Source organism: Betta splendens, chromosome 10, assembly GCF_900634795.4.
Source record: "Betta splendens chromosome 10, fBetSpl5.4, whole genome shotgun sequence".
Classification (NCBI taxonomy): Eukaryota; Metazoa; Chordata; class Actinopteri; order Anabantiformes; family Osphronemidae; genus Betta; species Betta splendens.
The window spans coordinates 11294283-11313073 of NC_040890.2; the positions used below are offsets into that span (position 1 = coordinate 11294283).

An 18791-nucleotide genomic window follows, 5' to 3' on the forward strand; every position below is an offset into this window, starting at 1 on the left:
TCATTTAACAGTGTTTGTTTCGGGGTAAGTTTGGTTTGTGATTGGATCCAAAATGACCTGATGCTTTATGATGCATCCTGTTACCATGTTTATCGGGTATCAAAAATATATCAGTCAACTAAGAAATATACGAAACTGTGAGAACCACCAAACTCCGATGAAACAGTGGCAGGAGGCACTATTAATTACCATTAATTAAATAAAGCAAATAACCACTCATGCACCCCCCCTTCTGCAGTTTGAACACTAACGTGTAAATTTAAATCTATTTCTAATTCTAGGTGACCCTTGCAGACAATAAGACAAGAGAATCAGTTCAAAGAGCCTGGGAGACGTGGGAAATGTTTCTGTAAGGTTTACTGAGTCGAGAAAGACTGCTGCACACAGAGCTGAAATAAATAAATGAAATAATTTTATCGTAATAATTATAGTAACCACCATAGTAGGATTGCTTAGTTAGGGTTTCTGTTTTCTTTTATATATATATAATATATATATATATATATATATATATACTTTCAATAAATTGTTCCCTTTAATATTTTTCTCCTGTGTGTATGCGTGAGACTTTGGTTCGTTCCACTGAATGTCCTGGTAGCAGCATTCTGTATCCACGGTATCGCATGGGAGCATCGTCCCCTGGGTCGTTTCTATGGTGATGGGGCGGCAGTCTCCCAGTCGCGCTCACACCTGCGCTTGTCGCCATCTGCAGCTATAAGCTGAGGGCGTTGTGTCCTTGGGGGAGGCAGGGCACAGGGAGGAGCCGTGAGGAAGGTCTCCAGTTGTCTTTGGTCGCTTGATGGTTTGGTTTCCTGTGATTGGCTGGTGGTTTTTGGTGCGGCTTGGTTTTTATACATTCCAGTTTCTAAAGCTTCAGTCCCTGCGGTGAGTTGTCACGGCTTTATGCAGGGACCCGGTGATCCCTTTCCAGAGTCCCTCGTGATCCAGCTTCACTCATGGTTGTTGGTGTACTTGGGCACACAAACAAACAGACACACACACACACACACAGACGCACATGCACACACATCCTCACATACATTTCCTCATCTTCTTCTTACAAGATCCTAACAGATTTATTCAGCAAGTCACTTGATCGTTCCCTCATTCATCCTTTTGCCATCCATCCTTTTCACTCGTCCAAATGTCCCACAGGTTCCCACCAGTTAAGCAGTGAGACAAATAAGTGCGTCACATGTCAATAGTCCATTATTGGTCCATCTGATGTCTGTAGATGATTCCTTCCCTTTTGTCCGTACTGCGATTTTCCTCTCCTCATTCCTGCTTTCCTTTTATCCATAGGCTGAGCACCCACACTCTCTCTCTCTCGTTCCGTCCTCTGTCTGTGTGGTCCAGTTGTATTCCCATACTTCACATTGTCCGACTGGTCCAGAACAAGAGATATAAAGGCCTTGTGGTGGTTGTAGCGGTAGAATAAAAGGCCTTGGTGGAGCTTGTGGCTGCCCTTCAAGTTTCCTCAAATCGGGTCCATAGAGCCTCCAGCCATTTGACCAGTCCAATGGTCCAGTTGGTCCAGTAAGGAAACTAAAACTGAGAGGAATGATCACTATCTAAAGAGCTGTAGTGGCAAATTAGTAGGTGTAAAGCTAAACCACATGAATGATTCATTGAGTTTTTGGTCAATGTTTGCCCCAACAAAGAGAAGCACTCGGTCGAGCACGGCAGAGGGATGACTAGGTTAGCCATTGGCAGGCTTAGGTCAAGGCTTGGGATGAAAAGACAGTGGGTGCTAGCATTTCCCAATACTAGCGGGGGCCAGTAGCCCGCACCTTCTTGCCCCGCTTGCTGACTGTGGTGAAGCGGAAGGGGGTGGTGAGGTCGGGCTGCTCCCCAGGCGGGAAGCGCTTCATGAAGTGTACGTCTTGCTGGTTGGGGAGCGTGTGGGGTCCGCGCCGAGGACGCCCCCTCTTAGTGAAGCCCACGTACCAGTCTGAGTAGCGTGCCGACATCAGAGCTGTGTAGTGGTTTTCCAGGACCTTCTCCACAAAGACGCAGTCGGCGCTGCGGTTGCTCGCCTTCTGAGAGACACAGGTCACATAGAGGCTGGTCAGAAAATTTAATTCATGAACTTTATTTAATGAACACGCGTGGAAAGCAGGCGCCTCACCTTTCCCACCAGTTTTCCCCGACGGTTCATACACAGGTAGAAGTTGGTCTCTTTGCCCCGGATTCTCACCTGGCTACCGAAGGTGTCGGCCTCCACTACAAGCTGGGCTTGTGAAGGGACAGAGAGAGGAACAGACAGACATTAGAGCCCACATAGAGAAACGCAGCATGTTGTGGTCAAGGAGTTGCTCAGATTCATTGGGCTGTGCCACACAGATAGCAGGGGCGGCAATTTATAGCTGCTCTGGTTCCACTAACAGACCCAGAGCCAAGTGGTGGGACAATAGTTGCACAGATTACCAGCGAGCGTTAAATCACATTTGGTGTTTAAACCAGATAAAGCTTTCACGCCGAATCACAGTTTAAGGATTCATAGTTGCTATTAAAAGTGCAGATAAATCACAGACAGATGTAAATGTCTGTGGTTGGACAGATGGTTGTCAGATAAGGCCGGTCACACACGCATGGTTGCGCACTGGGCCTCGTAAAAAGATAACGGGCAGGAGTGGAGGGAGCGCGGTGGTCCGGGGGGAGCGGGCGATCGCCACGACGGCCCTGCGCTGCTGCTGTTTGCAGGTACAGGATGCGAGTGCGGAGGCGCGTGCACGTGCACGTGCACACGCGCCCTTCCAGGCAACGCCGCTTCACTAACTGCACATCTTCAGAGAGCGCTTGTGCCTGTTTAAAAATAAATCCCTAAAATGGTTCCTACATGACCTTAGTCAACAAAGGGGTCAAGAGAAATCAATACCTCCCTCCCTCCCGGCCTCTTCCTCTCTCTTCCCCCAACTCCCCTCTGCTCTTTAGCGTCATGCTTTTACCTTTTATGCCCCCACCTTATATTTGTTTCTTCCCCCTTTCTCTATTTCTGGTCACTCCTGTTTAATAGATTCCACCGTCGGCTTGTTTGTGAATGAAGCAGACGTGCGACGCACAACGGTGAACTCTTGCTTTGTGCCGCGGCGTTCCACCACCTATTGATTGTGTGTGTGTGCGGTTTAAGATCGGGTTAAGCACCATTACAGACAGTGAAGGTGGAGAGGAAGGAGGAGGGAGCGAGGGGGGATGGACGGAGGGGGTGTTAAAGGATGGAGGGAGGGAGAGGAAGCCTGCTGTTTTAAATCCAGCGGAGACAACGGGGAGGATGAGAAATCAATGGAGGGATCAATAAAGGAGATGAGTTTCTAACACTCGGCCCGACACGCTACCTGCTGGGCTTCTCCCTCTAACTCGCACTTTTTTCACCGACACCTTCTCTTTCTCTTTCTCCTGCTCTCTCGTGAATCATTGAGTCGGCAGCCAGTCGATGAGGTCTTTGTACTTCCAAGACAAGCTCCACTGCCCCTGTGCCAAAGCCCGGGGAGGCGTGTGTGTGTGCTTTTGTGAGCGCGCCTTGCTCGGCTGCATTCTGTCTCCGCTCATGCGTGCACTTGGTCAACCTTTAAGCCTTTGTACTCGCAGCCGGGGAGCGGGTGCGAGCGGGCGTTTGGAGCGCGTGCGTGCGTGCGTGCGTGCGTGCGTCTTTCTGTCTTACCATATTTATCTCCGTCCTCCCCGCGGGCGCTGATCCGGCGCCCCAGCACCTGGACGTGTTTGCCGCTGGTGCGGCTGTAGAGCTGGTAGACCCGGTGGTGTCGTCGGCTCATGGTGTCCCGCACCTGCGTCTGGTTTTCCACGTGCACGCTGAAGTTGACGCCGTCCACGCCGAGGACCTGCTGGGAGCACAGGCGAGCGGGTCAACACGCGCGGCTGCGCGGCAGCAACGGGCTTAAGCACACAAACGGAACGGGGGCTCGTGCGCTCGCCGCCATGCATGTGCTCACCTGTAATGGATTGCACATCACCAGCAACATCTGGATACATCTGGAAAAAGTAAGAACAGATGAGATTCTTAGAAAAAAATGTAAGCGCCATTAGCCGTTGGACGAGTCGGGCCTGACACATCCATTTCCATTTCTTTCTTCTTTTCTCTGTCGGTGCAGAATCTTTTCCCCTCGTCGGGCAATTACTGGGCGCGCAGCTGCCATCGCGACGGCACAGACGGACGGACGGATGTCCAGGAATCAGCAGACGTTTATGGTAACGCTGCCGTGCTTTTGAAGCCACATTTTGACCCATCCCTGACTTTCGCCAACCCCACAATCTGGCCTCCAAATGACCCGATTGGGCCGTGGCGAGATGGCAGGCGTGCCGAGACGACCAGAACATGTTTGGGTTGGGACATCTGAGCGACTGGGCTGACTTATTTGGCTGCTCTGTGTATGTAGACAGCTGGCCTGGGCTACAGGTGCACACGCTGCTGTGATGTGGCTTTGGAACGCTGTGGACTGTGGTTCCATTTGGGAATTCTATGAATAAGTGAGAACATGCGCTACCAAGATGTATGGAAATATGATTTATGGGAAAATGGTTTGGCAACTACTAGTATCGATAGTGTAGACCATAGAATTAATATCCACATGAAGATGAAACCTTGTATTATAACTTATTACTTATCTATCTAAAGATGACACAGTGATGATTAAAACAGCTGGTTATGGTTACAATTGAGATCCCTCACACTTTATTACACTGCTTAATTGAAGTTTAGACCTTGACCTTGGATATATCAAATATTATTTACAGCTTTAGTGAGGGAGTGATCTGTTGCGCAAATCTCTTCTGGCACTCGTTGAACTGCTCTAATTTAGTGGCTGAAGACTTGACGCTGTTCAGAACCAAGTGTGTGGGCTGAGAAGCAATTCTATGAATTTTGTCTTTCCCCACCTCATCTTTTGCTATCTTCCTGCACGACTCTCTCTCTCTCTCCCTCCCTCCTTTGTTCGACTCTACTCTCTCCTTTATCTCACCCTCTCCGTCCACTCTACCTTTTCCTATCATTCCTTGCCTCCCAATCTTCCTTTATGTTTAGGCTCAACCGGGCGACTCCTCCACACTGTCATGGGCATGCACACAGATGTGCAGATGTGTGTATACAGGACGGGCAGGCAGCTGACAGCTGGGCCAAAGCTAAGACATACGCACTGCAGGGGGAAGGAGATAGCGGGCGACTGAGAGGTACACAGAGCTGTGGAGGGGATGAAGCCAGGCAGATGAAAATCAGAGCATGGAAGAGAACGAGAGCAGATGCACAGATGTGACACGGAGGAGAGAAGATCGAAAAAAGCGTTAGGTTACCTTTCATAGGCAGGAGAGGAAAAAGTGCCAAAATGAGAGACAGTAGTATAACCACAGAGTGTGGTCTGGCATGAGAAGTAGACAAAAAAATAAATAACGTGAAAGAGGAGGAAGGGGCTTCAGCTCATGCACATCATAACACATGCTGCTGCCTTCTGACTCGCATACACTGTACATACTGTATAATATACACCAGCGCAAACTCTCTGAACGTCTTCTTTCCGTCAGCTGGTGCGTCGTTCTGACATCGGCCCGCGTCGGCGCGCGCGTTTCGCCTGCGCAGCCGAAAACCCCCCGAGCGCCCGTGCACTGTGAGGACCCTCAGCTGTTAAAACACCGGAGCCGCGCCGCCGCCGAGGACGCTGCAGGAAAAGTGCCTCGGCGGTGGATTCCCCCGCTCCCCCAAAAACCACAGACACTCCACGTTGTGCCAGCCACAGAGAGGAGGAGAGGGAGAGAGGAGAGAGGGGCACAGGACCGGTCGGGGGGGAGGAGGGGGGGTAAGAAGCTGGGGCGAGCGGAGTCAGAAGGAGGCACGGCGCGAGGGGAAGCCCGGTGCGCCTTGGCCGCGCGCCAACACAAGCAGGGATCTGACATCATAAACCCGCGTCCCAGTGGAGCCGCCGCACGGAGGCTGCGGTCGGGCCCGCGGGCCCCGGCGCCGCGGGCCGGGCACCAGCGTGAGGTGAGCGCGGTCGGCCCGCTGGGACGCGGAGCGGAGTGGCGGTTTCAGCCGCGCGCGGCGGCGGTTAGACCGGTGGGCGTGAGGCTCTCACCAGCGTACGGCCTGCGAAGCCTCAGCAGCAGGTTGTCGTGGGAAGAGGCCGCGGGCGACGGAGCTGGTACAACATCGTGCTACCGGAGTGAAGCGGATGTGGTGAGGGAGGAAACGAAGAGAGATGATTGGTGGAGCTAAACCAAAAGCAGCAGACTAAACAATGACTCCGCTCCCGTCTGTCAGGCCCAGCGTCATTCTCCCAATTACTAATTCATTGTTGTTGTTTTTTTTTTTTTTTTTGTGAGTCTGTGGAAACAGGGCAGATGTGGTCCGTATGCGGAGTGAGTGTGAGAGAAAGTCAGACAGCGGCAGCACACACCCTGCCCAGGTTGAGCGAGGAATGAGAAGTATCTGGAGATGACTGCCATCTGGGAGAAATACAGCCGGCACGAAGAAAGAAAAATAAATCCCTCCGCTTTTAAGAAGACACACCTTGAATGGGCAAACTCAAGCGCCCTGAAACTTTACCCTCCTTCTTTCGATTTGCCTTTGGCACTTTATCATTTTCCTGTTCCACTAGATAAAGCTGGTGTTATTTGACTCAACTTCTGAAATATTTTCAATAGGAAAAAAGACGCGTCGTCTCGGTGTGGGGGGAAAATGGCCTTCTGCCGGCCAGCTTGGTCGACCCTGAAGTCAGTACAGTGGGGATGGAGATGTTTATGGTAGGTTTTATGGCTAACACAGCCCTGACTGACCCAGCGACCCTGAACCGTCAGCCAATCAAAACAGAGCCTTCCGTGGCATGTTTTCTAGGGGGACTGATGAGGAGTGATGTAATTGTTAGACACTGCAACCTTCCTCTCCATCATCTTTATCTGTGCTTGGCTCAGTCACATAATAGAGTAAACAGATGGTGAGACCGCTACATTATCAAACCATTAAGTGACAAAAGTAACTTACAAGACGGTCAGCGTGGAAAGAAGGGACCGCATTGCTTCCCTCCTCCACTATGGAATTTGGCCCAGTGACAGTCTCCTCGCTTGGTCTGAGCCAGTCCGACGGTCCGCAGAGTTCCCCTCTGTGGTTTGAATGAGCTGGAGGCTGAACAGAGTCAAAGGGTCAGCGGACACTCCCGTTGGCATCGGCGGCAGCGTCTCCCGGTCCTCCCGTGGGTAAAAGTGGTTAAAGGCGAGGCGAGGCGAGGCGAGGCGTGTGAGCGGCGGAACTGTGGCGCTGTGACCGCCGGGCAACCTCCAACAGCTGTCCGGACGCGCCGAGGCGGCGAAGGGGCCGGGATTCGAACGCGGCGCGTGTCCGTGGAGGAGACGAACAGGTGAAAGCGCGCTCACGTGTCACAGATCACCAACTCCAACCGACCTTGTTGACCCTCGCGGTGATGCTCAGCCCCCGTGGACAGATGCAGTGCGTGCGCAATCGTCTGCGTAATCCAATGCGCAACGGTCCCCCGGCCTCGGAATTAACCGTGCACTCTGTGAGATGAAAAGGACGCCGCTCGATGGTTCGTCCTGTCACACACGGGAGCAAGGCGTCGATCTAGTCCCAGCACAGCAGAGTGGGCGTCTGGTGGGAACGGGCTACCTGGGCTGGCTGATGGAGCAAACGGAGAGCTGGAGCGCGAGACGGTGGTTCTGCGGGCGCAGGGTAACGCACGGTGGCCCCGGTCATTTCTGCGCCCCCGCGATGCTTTGACGGCTCTGAGCCTCAGGTGACACCGGCCGACAGTGTCAGACAGACAGGGCGATAAGGTCCCGGAGCGGTCCAGCTCAAAGGGGTATATGGAGAGTGTTGAATGAGAATGGGAGGGGATAATAAAGGGGAAAGAAAGACGACGGAGGGAGGGGTGGCTGGAGAGGATGGGAACAGCTGTGGCTGGGTGGCGGACTCAGCCACCCGCGACACGGCGAGGAAATGACAGCCGCACTTTGCACCTGATTTCCCGGACTTCCCCGCTCGCCCGAGCCGCTGGTTGCCGCTGGCTTCAGTAATCCTCCCTGCGCCCTCTCGACACAATACCAGCCAAAACACAGCACGATGACATCACCTCCAAAATGTTTGAAGGGGGAAAATGCAATCCGATCTTTTTATTTATTTTTTTTAGACGTAGAAAGTTTCTCTGGAGGGGGAAACAGAAAGTCTGCTCGCTCTGAGAGCGAGACGAGCTCGACTTTTGAGGGAGAGGGGACGAGTCGAGCTCCCCGGGTTTGCTGAAGGAGTCGAAGTTGCAAAAAGCGCGCAGGAAAAACGTGTTTACCCCAAATCACAGTGACAGTTCGCCTCCCAGTCTGGGACCTGCACCGTCCCTCCTGCACTAATATCTGCCTCCCTGTTTCATGCACACAGACGCAGGAGAGAGTGCGAAAAGAATCCAGCGGTGCGTTTTTATCCACTTCGCCAGTATTATGCAGATCCGTCTCTCTCCCAGAAAAGTCCAGGTTGTCCGTCCATAAAAAGCTGCTGTTGAGGGGGGCTGCACGGGAGAGGCGCGTCGGCAGGCACGGACCTCACTCCAAGAAAAACCAGAACAAGACTTTAACAGACGCGGATCAATCCTCCCTCCTCCGTTCACTCCCTCCCACCTTTCTCTCTTCCTTCTCTCTCGCGCGCTCTCTCTCTCTCTTACACACACACACACACACACACACACACACACACACACACACACACACACACACACACACACACACACACACACACACACACACACACACACACGCACACACACTTATTGGATCAAAATGGGATTAGTCAGTCGCTATGTGATGCCGACCAAACGTACACTGCGAAAATATCCCTTTTAACAAGTATTCCGTTCTATGCGAAAAACATCTGGTAACGAGGTGAGATAATTTCACTTGTTTACAATGCGAAGCAACTTGCGTGGATAATTTTCCAGAATCCAGAATCAGACCAATCCCTTTTTCGGATTAGTCTACATTATTGCCTTGGTCCGATTACACTTTTTTGTTAATATTTCTAAAATTAGGAAGCACATGTATTGGAGTGAGGCGCAGCTCAAAAACACATTTCATAAGTTTTTTTCAAGAGTTTTGCTAAACTAAACTAAAACCCTCAACGAAACTAAAGCACCTGCCCTGAACGTCTGTCTTCTAAGTGAGCGGACTTCTTGCCCTACTTTATCTCCCCTGAAGATAACCCCAGCCCTGCAGCCTCAGTGGCCCCGGCCTCAGGTTGGAGGGTGGAGGGCAGTACGCTCACACACACACACACACACACACACACACACACACACACACACACACACTACAGAACCACGCATTCAAGTAATGTATTTTGACTCCACATTTCATAACTTTTAAGTTAAACCTTAAGAGGGAAAATGAAAAGGAGAATGAGAGACAGTCGGGAGGGCGGTATGTAAGCAGGGACACGGATCCAAAACGAACATTTCTCAGGGATTTCGGCAGCAACGCCCGCTCTGCGCTCCCAAAACTCCCTCTCACCACCGCACAGCCGCAGACGGTCAGCCAAGCCAACACAACACTCCTGCCATACCTTTCATTCACACACACACACACGCACACACACACACACACACACACACACAATAGAGAGAAAGAGAGTAAATGTGTGTGTGTGTGTGTGTGTGTGTGTGTGTGTGTGTGTGTGTGTGTGTGTGTGTGTGTGTGTGTGTCCTAGAGGGAGGGGGCTGGCCTCATGCATCAGGGACAGTTATCTTGGCTCCAAATGTAAACTTATTCTTTTCAACATTGTACTTTCAAATCGCACGCGCGCGCACACACACACACACTTTCACACAACTGGACAGGTTTGAGGCGGGCTGGGTAGGGGTACTGTGGTTGAATGCCTTTTCAGTCATGCTCCATAGACAAGCCTCTGGCCTTCGTTCCTCCTACTGGCTCTCTCTGCCTTTGCACCTGTGTCTGGGTGCTTTTTCATCGCTCACCACAGGCCTGCAAGGGACACAAGTGTAAATGTTGTGGGAAGGGATTTGAACCACACACTGGTGATGAGGTATGGGCCCATCTGGTACGCTAACGCTCATATGGAAAGGCTCAGAACACTGGCTGTGGCTCATCTTGGTACAATGGCAGAAGAGCAGACACTCACCAATGACTGATTTAACAGTATAGGAGCAGGACTGTGAATGTTCACACATGTGGATGTGGACGAAAACACAAAACCTTCTGCTGAGATCCTCATAGTCTCATTGCAAATACTGAACATTATTTTTCTACAGTCGGTGATGGTTTGTCTGAAAGGAAGACGGGATTAGAACTGAATACTGCTCAAAGGAAAAATGAAACATTTACTGTCATAATACCTTCAAATAGGAAAGTTTGAGAAAAGTAGTATGAGACACACCAAGGCCGTCCTCCTCTTTCCTTGTCTCACTATCTGTCCCTTTAATCTCTCCGGCTGTTTTTTATCTGCTCACTCTGTCCCTCCCTCTGTTTGCAGCCAGAATATTGATCGCCCATGTCTTTCCCTCTGCAGCTCCTGCCTATTGATCCTCGACAAACACACACACTCACACACACACATGAATGCCCCGTTTCCTGATCCCTCATGCTCAAAAACATTTTACTTTGGAGGAGAAGAACTTTGCCAAGCATATTATTTGTAAATCACAAGCGTGTGCTCTCCCACGTGCACAAACACACACAAAGAGACACACACCAGGACACATATTTTCTGCATATACCCTCTGTTGCATTGAATAGACTTGGCATTGATGGACGTTATGTCTTTGTGCTCCTTTCTCGACTCATTAAAGTGAATGAGAGTAGTTTGTGTGTGTGTGTGTGTGTGTGTGTGTGTGTGTGTGTGTGTGTGGGGCCCTGTAACTGCTGTAGGTCTGGGCCCTGCAGCCTTTTCTCTGTCTCACTTACTCTCTCTTTCTGACCGGGCCTGCAGGCTTCTCCGTCCAGGGAGCCTGGTCAATATGGCCATTCTGTCTAGCAATTAACATCGATCAGCGCTCGTCAATACCATCAGGACCCAGACAAAGACCCAGGGTGCATTGCGTGCGTTTACCCTTTCTCTATCACAGTCCAACAAATCCCCAAACAGCACTTTCATTATATGAGGGCATCCTGGCCTGACCCCAAGGTCATCGTGGAGGTGGTGAGCTGGACACTATGTTGACTGGAGTAAAGCCTACTGCAGAGTGTTGTCGACTCTCAGGATACTGTGTGTGTGTGTGTGTGTGTGTGTGTGTGTGTCTGTAAAGGTGTTTGTGAAGGTTCAGGCTTTGATACAGCTGCTCCTGGACGCAGCCAAAAACCAAGCAGACTGGCCGTGTTACCCCCTGCTGTGTGCTGTGAAGCGTTGGACATTTTGAAAACTTTGACTGCTATAAATGCAATCCATCATCTCGGTGACACACTGTGCCGATCTGGACTTTTCAGAGGAGTGTGTCCAGTTAGCGTTTCTATAAGGTAGGGGCTGTATATGTGTGGATGGATGGAGGGACCAGTGAGGCAAGGCTGTGTATATGTGGGAGCTCTGCGGGGAGACAGGCGTGTGGCTTTGATTAATACCTGCAGACGTAGACCTTAAACTTCGCATCAGATGTTGAGATGTCAGCCTAACATTGGTTTCTGGGATAGATATCCCCACTCTGTTAATCACGGGCCAAGTTTAAACTGTTCCCCAATGTGTAAATGTATGAGACACTTAATAAAGGCCCTTTGATGACAGGGGGGCCCAAGCAAAGTCAAGGAATGTGTACAGTGTGGTGAGCTTTGAAATAGGAACCTGTTCGCCACTTGTCCCCGTCTGTGAGATGAGAGAATCGACAGCTGCAACTGAGTAAGGGCAGGAATTAATTAGCGCCGAGCCATTTGTACGCTGCTGAGCTGCAGTGGAGATGAAGAGAAAAGCCAAATATTGTTTTTATTAGCAGCGATGTTGGTGGTGCACAGCCTGCTCCCTTCTTTCGCTTAGCAAGATTAATCCTGCGAATATGAACGTTTACTCGCCTCCATCTCCCAATCCATTGCAGCTGTTCTCTCTTCACGTGGACCAGCTGAAGCGCCGGAATAACTTTACTTTGACGCGTTCGAGTTGAGGGATTTGACGCTTCTTTGGACTCGGTTTCAGCAACGACGACTCCCGCTGGTTCTGTCGCTGCTGGACCAGAACCTGGGTTCCTTCGCACGCAGCGGGTCCAGGTTGTGTAGGTGCTTCGCGTTACACCTGCTTCCTGGGAGCATCCACGGTATGACTTTCATTATGTAAATGGCTTCTGGAGTTTATTGTCATTGTCAAACACGCTGCTTGCCAAACTAATAACACAAAACATGTGTTCCTTGCAGATCCATAATGCTTTCCTTAAATCCAGCAACAGCCCTGCCACATCTTCACCTCGGTGCCATCTGGCAGGAACCATTGGACACTTCGCGCTGATGAAGTGGCGGGTAAAAAAACACGCCGAGACATAAAGACATCAAACTTGGAAGGCGCCCTCGGACTTGGATCGTATATCAGCATCATCAGTAAGTCGTGACAGAGCCTCCGACATGGGCCAACTATTCAAGAACTTCTGAGGAGCCTAATAAAATTAAACTCAAAGCAGAAATAAATATCAGCAATAACAGAGACCATGTGAATATTCGATGTGACGTTTAGCTGCACTAAACCTAGCGGCGATATCCTACATCGCCGCGGGGTAAACGCGGGACAATTGTGGGGCGGGGGCGGCGCTGCGAGCTGTCAGAGCGACTGGCAGGAGCTGCTCAGCCCGCTCTGGGAGGATGTACCACTTAATTGCTCCTGACCAGCGAGCTTGTGCGTAAATATGCGACCGGGTGGATGGACGGTCGAGCGAGCGTGTCATGACCCTCGGTGACAGACTGTGCGCACACACACACACACACACACACACACACACACACACACACACACACACACACACACACACACACACACACACACACACACACACACACACACACACGGGCGTGCGGCTTCTGTGGCCGCAGTGTAAACGGCGGGTCAATGCAAAGTGGATGCAAAGGCTGTGTCAACAGAGTTGTGTAGCTGTGAAGCAGTGTGTGTGTGTGAGAGAGAGGGAGGGAGAAGTGTACACGTTCTGTGCACATACTGATGTGAAACGCAGCTGTGGTTTGTGTTGGACGCCGATCCGACTTGTTTTTTTTTTTTTCTTCCTGTTTCATGTTCAGGCGCTCGGCGATGGAATCCATGAGCACGGTAACCTTCCCTCCTGTCATCTTTTCTGTTCGTCTCTTCCCCACTCCTCCCTTCTCTCTTCCTTCCCCTTCTCTCCATCGAGTGCCCTTTACTCTTACATCCTCCCAGCTCCCGCTCCCGCCTCCCTCTTCCCTCTCCCCTGGCCCTTCGGCCTTGCCACCGGGCAGAGGAGGAACTGTAATGTTTATGAAACCCTTTAATGTGCTATGTAATTACCCTGGCAACACCTCCCATCATTACTCATGCCAATAAAGCACCTTCAAATTGACATGTCAGTGTGGGAGAGTAGGAGACACAGAGAATGGGGCATAGCACGCACGTATCATTCACCCCCTCTCCTCCATTAATCTCCCCTTCTTTCTCTATAACTCCCCTCTTTTCTTGTCAGAATCCTTTGCTTCCCTTCCTTCCCCGGAGTGTCCGTTTTGCCATTTCTTTCATTCTTTCCATCCACAGCTTCCCTCCCTCTGCATCCCCTGCTCCCTGTGACTTCTGCCAGATGCCCAGGTGGTGGTCAATTACAGCACAAGTCCTTTTGGAATAACAAAAGCATTCTTAAACTTGGTCCACTGAGCCTATTTCTGCAAGTTGGAAACTGGGTGAATGGAATTGCAGGAGGAGAAAGGAGAGCGAGAGAGAGAGAGAGAGAGAGAGAGAGAGAGAGAGAGAGAGTGGAGGGGGAATTATAAAAAACACTTACTGGGAGAGTGTAAATGAGGATGCATAAAAAAGCCAGCTGCAGGAGAAGCTTAAATGATGTGTTCGTAAAACAAGTTGTTGTGAGTAATGCATAATTTCTTGTCTATGCTAAAAAACATCCAAATGCAATTAACAAATACTCCAAGCTCCTGACAGCACCGCCTCCCTTCCCAGCGCACCCACCCAAACTAGTCCTCGGGTCACTCTACCTCCCACCTCGACAGCCGAGGCCCTGGCCCTCCTTGCGTTAGCGCACACGCTAAGTGCGCTAACGCCTCTGCGCCGTCGCACCATTCGCTTCCTCAACATCAGGCTGTTGTAGCACTTCTTGCTCACCTTCTGCAGCCTCTTAATCGTCCTCTGTCATGACAAAATCCTCATTTGTAAAACAAATATTTTAACAAATTAAGCAGCAAAACAATGGGTGGGAGTCCGCCTGACGTCAGCCTGCATTTCATTAGCCATCGCTAGGCTAACACGTTCCATATGGAGGAGCCTGCAGGGTAGCCTCCTGCTGCCCAGCCCCAGCGTAGCCTGGCCCAGCATGGCCCAGATTGACTTGGTTGCCACAGTCTGCCCCCACCCTCACTCCCAGTCAGCCCCCAGTTTGGACCCCATTTGGGCCCCTGCCATTATGTCATCATTAATTTGGACTTGTCACACATCACCTGACACCTACCCCCGTCATGCTGTAACCTTTTGTCCCACTGGAGCAAAAAAGAACTCCAGAGGCTTTCTGCCTCTCCCTTTCTCTCCCACTTCGCCTGTTGTTTTATTCTCCGTTTTCCTCTCATTCTTCCTCTTTGTCTCACGCCTCTCACCCTTCCTTCTTGCACTTTCTCTGTTGGCTTCTGTCACCTTCTCTCTTTCTGCTTTCTACCTCTCGCAGCGTGTAAACCCACCTGCCTTTGCCTGCTTCCATTTGTCATTATGGTGCAGAAGTGTGTGTGTGTGTGTGTGTGTGTGTGTGTGTGTGTGTGTGTGTTTGAGAGGAGCCGGGGACACAATAAAGATTCAAACAGGAATCTGATGCCACCCATGCTCATTCACCCGTAGCCTTTGCCCCAGACAGATGACCTGATAGTGATGTATGTGGAGCGGCAGCCAGAAGGAACGCGTCCTTGCAGGACTCTGCAGTCAGAGTCAGAGGATGCTGGACAGACCCGAGCACTTGAGGAGAGCGACAGGGCTGCGAGGAAGCAGAAGGGGATGGAGCAGGAGGCACTGGGAAACAGATGAGAGGAAACATGCAGATATGAGATTATTCATGATAACAAGCAGGGATTTATGTGTTCAATCTTTGTACGTGTGCTCAAAGGAAAAACTGTGTACATGTGCACTACAGGTGTGTTGTATGTGTGGCCCGTGCGTGTTTTCCATTTCTGACGTTGGCTGCTCGGTTGCTGGGTGCCTCTGGTAGCCGTCCCTCATCGCCGCTCGGCTCCCCGGGGACTCCGTTGGCTTCGCTCTCCTGCTCTGCTGCGATGCTGTGCGCTCTCTGTTCACTTTTACTCCACTGCAGCCTGCCGCTGAAAGGATAACGAACTCCAGTAACCCGCTGCCAATGCACATACAGTTTATTTCATAATGCAGATAATATTTTTTTGCTCTGGCTGTAGTTTAAGACTCGCTTCGTGGGATGATTAAACTACGGCTGTGATGAATGCAGCCAACTTTGAAAGCTCTATTTTTAATGCCATGCGAGCTACGACTCCCTTTTTCAATAAAAGATGAACAAATTAAGTAGTGACAGCTGCTAGCAAGCACTAGGCTGAATGATTCCCTGCCTCTCAATAGTCTGCATTCAGCTCTATTGGAATAAGTGATTTTTATGATGAAAGAAACATTTTGGAATCTAATGATCTGTTGAGATCTGAAGTGGCCGAGGTGAAAGGAAGCTTAGGAGACTATGCTGTTAATTCCCAAACAAGTACAGAACGTAATGGATGGAATGATCAAAACAGGGGGGGAAAAAACGACGAATGCTTTTGTGTTGAGCAAAGTAAAACGAGCATTCCAACGCGCTTTTAATTGTGGCGAGAAGCTGCTCCCCTTCGCTCGAAAACACAGTTCTGGGAAGGTTCACATGAAACTGATAATTGACGTTTTCCATATAGAGACGAGTGAGGAATTAAAGACGGTGGAATACCTGATGAATGGGAAACATATCAACTGCAGATGCTTCCGCAGAGGGCGGAAGGGGTCAGTGGATGATCTGAAGAGCATGAAAATGATATGAATCATGCACGGCGGCCTTCGCTTTCAGCAGATCCCCACACAGTGAAACACCTGGGGTTTGGATTCTGATGTTAGACAGCGCTCGCTACCACTGCACGAGCAGCTCGCTCTGCATTCTTCAACCCACGGAGGCTGCTTTGGTGTCTCATGGAACGTTGTACGATAAAAACTCCCTTTGTTTGATCCCTAGTTTCACCTGTCTTTGTCTTTGAGTTTCACGTGTGACAGTAACATTTACTTAATTGCTTCACTTTCGTTTAAATCATCCATACTGAGACAGAGAGGTTCCGGTTCCCATCGCTGACATTTGGGCTTGTGTGTTTTATAAGAAAAAACATCTCGGTCAAAACATCAGCTGTTCAAGTTTTTCAGGTTTCCCATTTATTCCTTAGTGAAACTGAAAAATAAACACTGTAGAATTCGAGTAACTCCCGCTCTGTTTTTGACCATTAGTTGTCACATTATGAGCTGTACTTTCACCACACGGCAAAAATGCTTACACATTCACCGTTGTGTGGCTGGCTTTTAAAATGACAGTGGTGGAGTGGTAAATACCAGAGTGACAACATCAGACGTTTGTTTAGTAAGTTCTGAGTGTCTGGATGTGCGGTGCGCTCAGTAGCAGTGTCTTTCAGTGGCTGTCGTGTGTGTGTTTGAAAGCGCGGTTTGTCCTTAAGTAAGCAGTTCACGGTGTGTGTGTGTTTGTGTGCGTGCTTGTAAACCACGCCAGTAGCTTGTGCCTCCAGTTTGCGTGTGTGTGTGTGTGTGTATTGGCTCTATATGGGGTTGTCGGTTGCTCATGCTGGTTGGAAGTTTATGATCAGTATTTTCCGGCTTGCATGACTTAGCGTGTGAAAATCCATTCACACCCAACACAAACACACACACACACACACACACACACACACACACACACACACACACACACACACACACACACACACACACACACACACACACACACACACACACACACACACACACACACACTAATGCCGTGGGTCTTGATGATGGTGTGTCCGTCACTGTGTGGTAGTCTTGGTAGCAGTTCAGCTCATGGAGAGCCAGTGTGAGTGTGTGTAACGTGTGAGTGCAGCTGCACGTCAGTGTGTGTGTGGAGTACGTGTAAAAGACATCAGACCCCACCGTCAATGGGCTTAATCAATGGCAGATGAAAACTTTGTTGCTTTTCTCACCGCAGCACGCTCTGCTCCAATAGAAACACGGCACAGAATGTGCAGAGAGACTGATGGGGACGACTGAGGTTGGAAATCTCACTTATGCCACCACACACACACGCACACACACACACACACACACACACACACACACACACACACACACACACACACACACACACACACACACACACACACACACACACACACACACACACACACACACACACTCGCAGTGAGAAAGGTTTCAACATTGGCATGACCCTGCTTTCTTTTCACTCTGCCACAAAGTTTACGAATCCCATGAAATATGCATATTACAAATAAACTATGCATACGCTGGACTATGACTCTGTTAAACACACACACTCACTCACACTCTGTCCACACACACTCACTCACTCACTCACACACACACACCGTTGCCAAAGTCCTTTCTGTGCTCCAGCTGGGGACCCAGCTGCGGTGATGTCATTGCTTGCTGCCACTTTGCTGATTGTGACTCTTATTGAAAGCAGAGCACTTTGATTCAGCTTCAAGAGCGGTCACTGTGCACAGACACGTGCACCCGTACACACAGTGCACCAGCAGTAAAACAGATTGCATGCATTATGCACACACACACACACACACACACACACACACACACACACACACACACACACACACACACACACACACACACACACACACACACACACACACACACACTAATGGTTCATACCATCAGCATATTTTAAGCACACAGACACACACGAGTGCTTTAAGGTTGGATCACAGTGGCCACATCACTTTCACAGCAGTTTTCCAAAGTAGACAAACAGTTTGAAGGATCGGGAGATGAGATGGAAAGCAGGTTGACAGTGGAGCAACGTGAAAAGGCTCGATCCAGACTCAGAGGAGGGATAAAAGGAGAGAGAGTGAGAGAGAGAGGTGGGAATGAGCATTGACAGTTTGCTTTGAGAGCGGAGATAAGAGAGATGAAGTTGCGCAATGAGGGAATGTCTCCTTTGCCTCTTCAAGCTATCCCCAAATTCATCCATCAGCCTCACACATGGAAGTTTATGCACACGAACGCTTACCACACAGCTCGCTGACAAACACGTACGAACGCCTAACTGTGTGCAGATTTAGGGTCGAACACACAGACACACACCGAGCAGGCTCTGCCAGAACTTTCTTTAAACTATGAGGATCTGATATAAAACATCATTCTCCTCTTAACCTCCCCAGCAGACACACACACACACACACACACACACACACACACACACACACACACACACACACACACACACACACACACACACACACACACACACACACACACACATACACACACACACACACACACACACACACACACACACTGACAAAATCACTTACAAGCCTCTGTGAAAGTGCTGCCAGTGTAAAAAGTTGCAAACATATGAGAA

At 50.1% G+C, this 18791-nt stretch overlaps 1 protein-coding gene and 1 long non-coding RNA gene across 4 annotated transcripts; one reads left to right on the plus strand and one right to left on the minus strand.

Annotated features, from left to right (window-relative positions):
* Window positions 1–339: 339 nt before the first annotated feature.
* fgf18a (fibroblast growth factor 18a) lies at window positions 340–8614 on the minus strand. Of its 3 annotated transcripts, none has more exons than XM_055512553.1 (5): window positions 6986–8614; window positions 3951–3990; window positions 3662–3842; window positions 2129–2235; window positions 340–2036 (listed from the first exon to the last, which is right to left on the minus strand). In XM_055512553.1, exons 1-5 carry the CDS (start codon window positions 7015–7017, stop codon window positions 1767–1769), a joined length of 630 nt encoding a protein of 209 aa, XP_055368528.1. In that variant the 5' UTR covers window positions 7018–8614; the 3' UTR covers window positions 340–1766. The 3 variants fall into 3 exon arrangements, with proteins under 3 accessions (XP_055368528.1, XP_029021895.1, XP_029021894.1); XM_029166062.3 differs by having other exon boundaries at window positions 340–2039; window positions 3662–3839; window positions 6986–8605; XM_029166061.3 differs by having other exon boundaries at window positions 340–2039; window positions 6986–8604.
* Window positions 8615–11837: 3223 nt separating this feature from the next.
* LOC114865044 (uncharacterized) lies at window positions 11838–12472 on the plus strand. Its single transcript, XR_003787467.2, has 2 exons — window positions 11838–12248; window positions 12346–12472. It is a non-coding gene; the product is annotated as an uncharacterized LOC114865044 (long non-coding RNA).
* Window positions 12473–18791: the final 6319 nt, after the last annotated feature.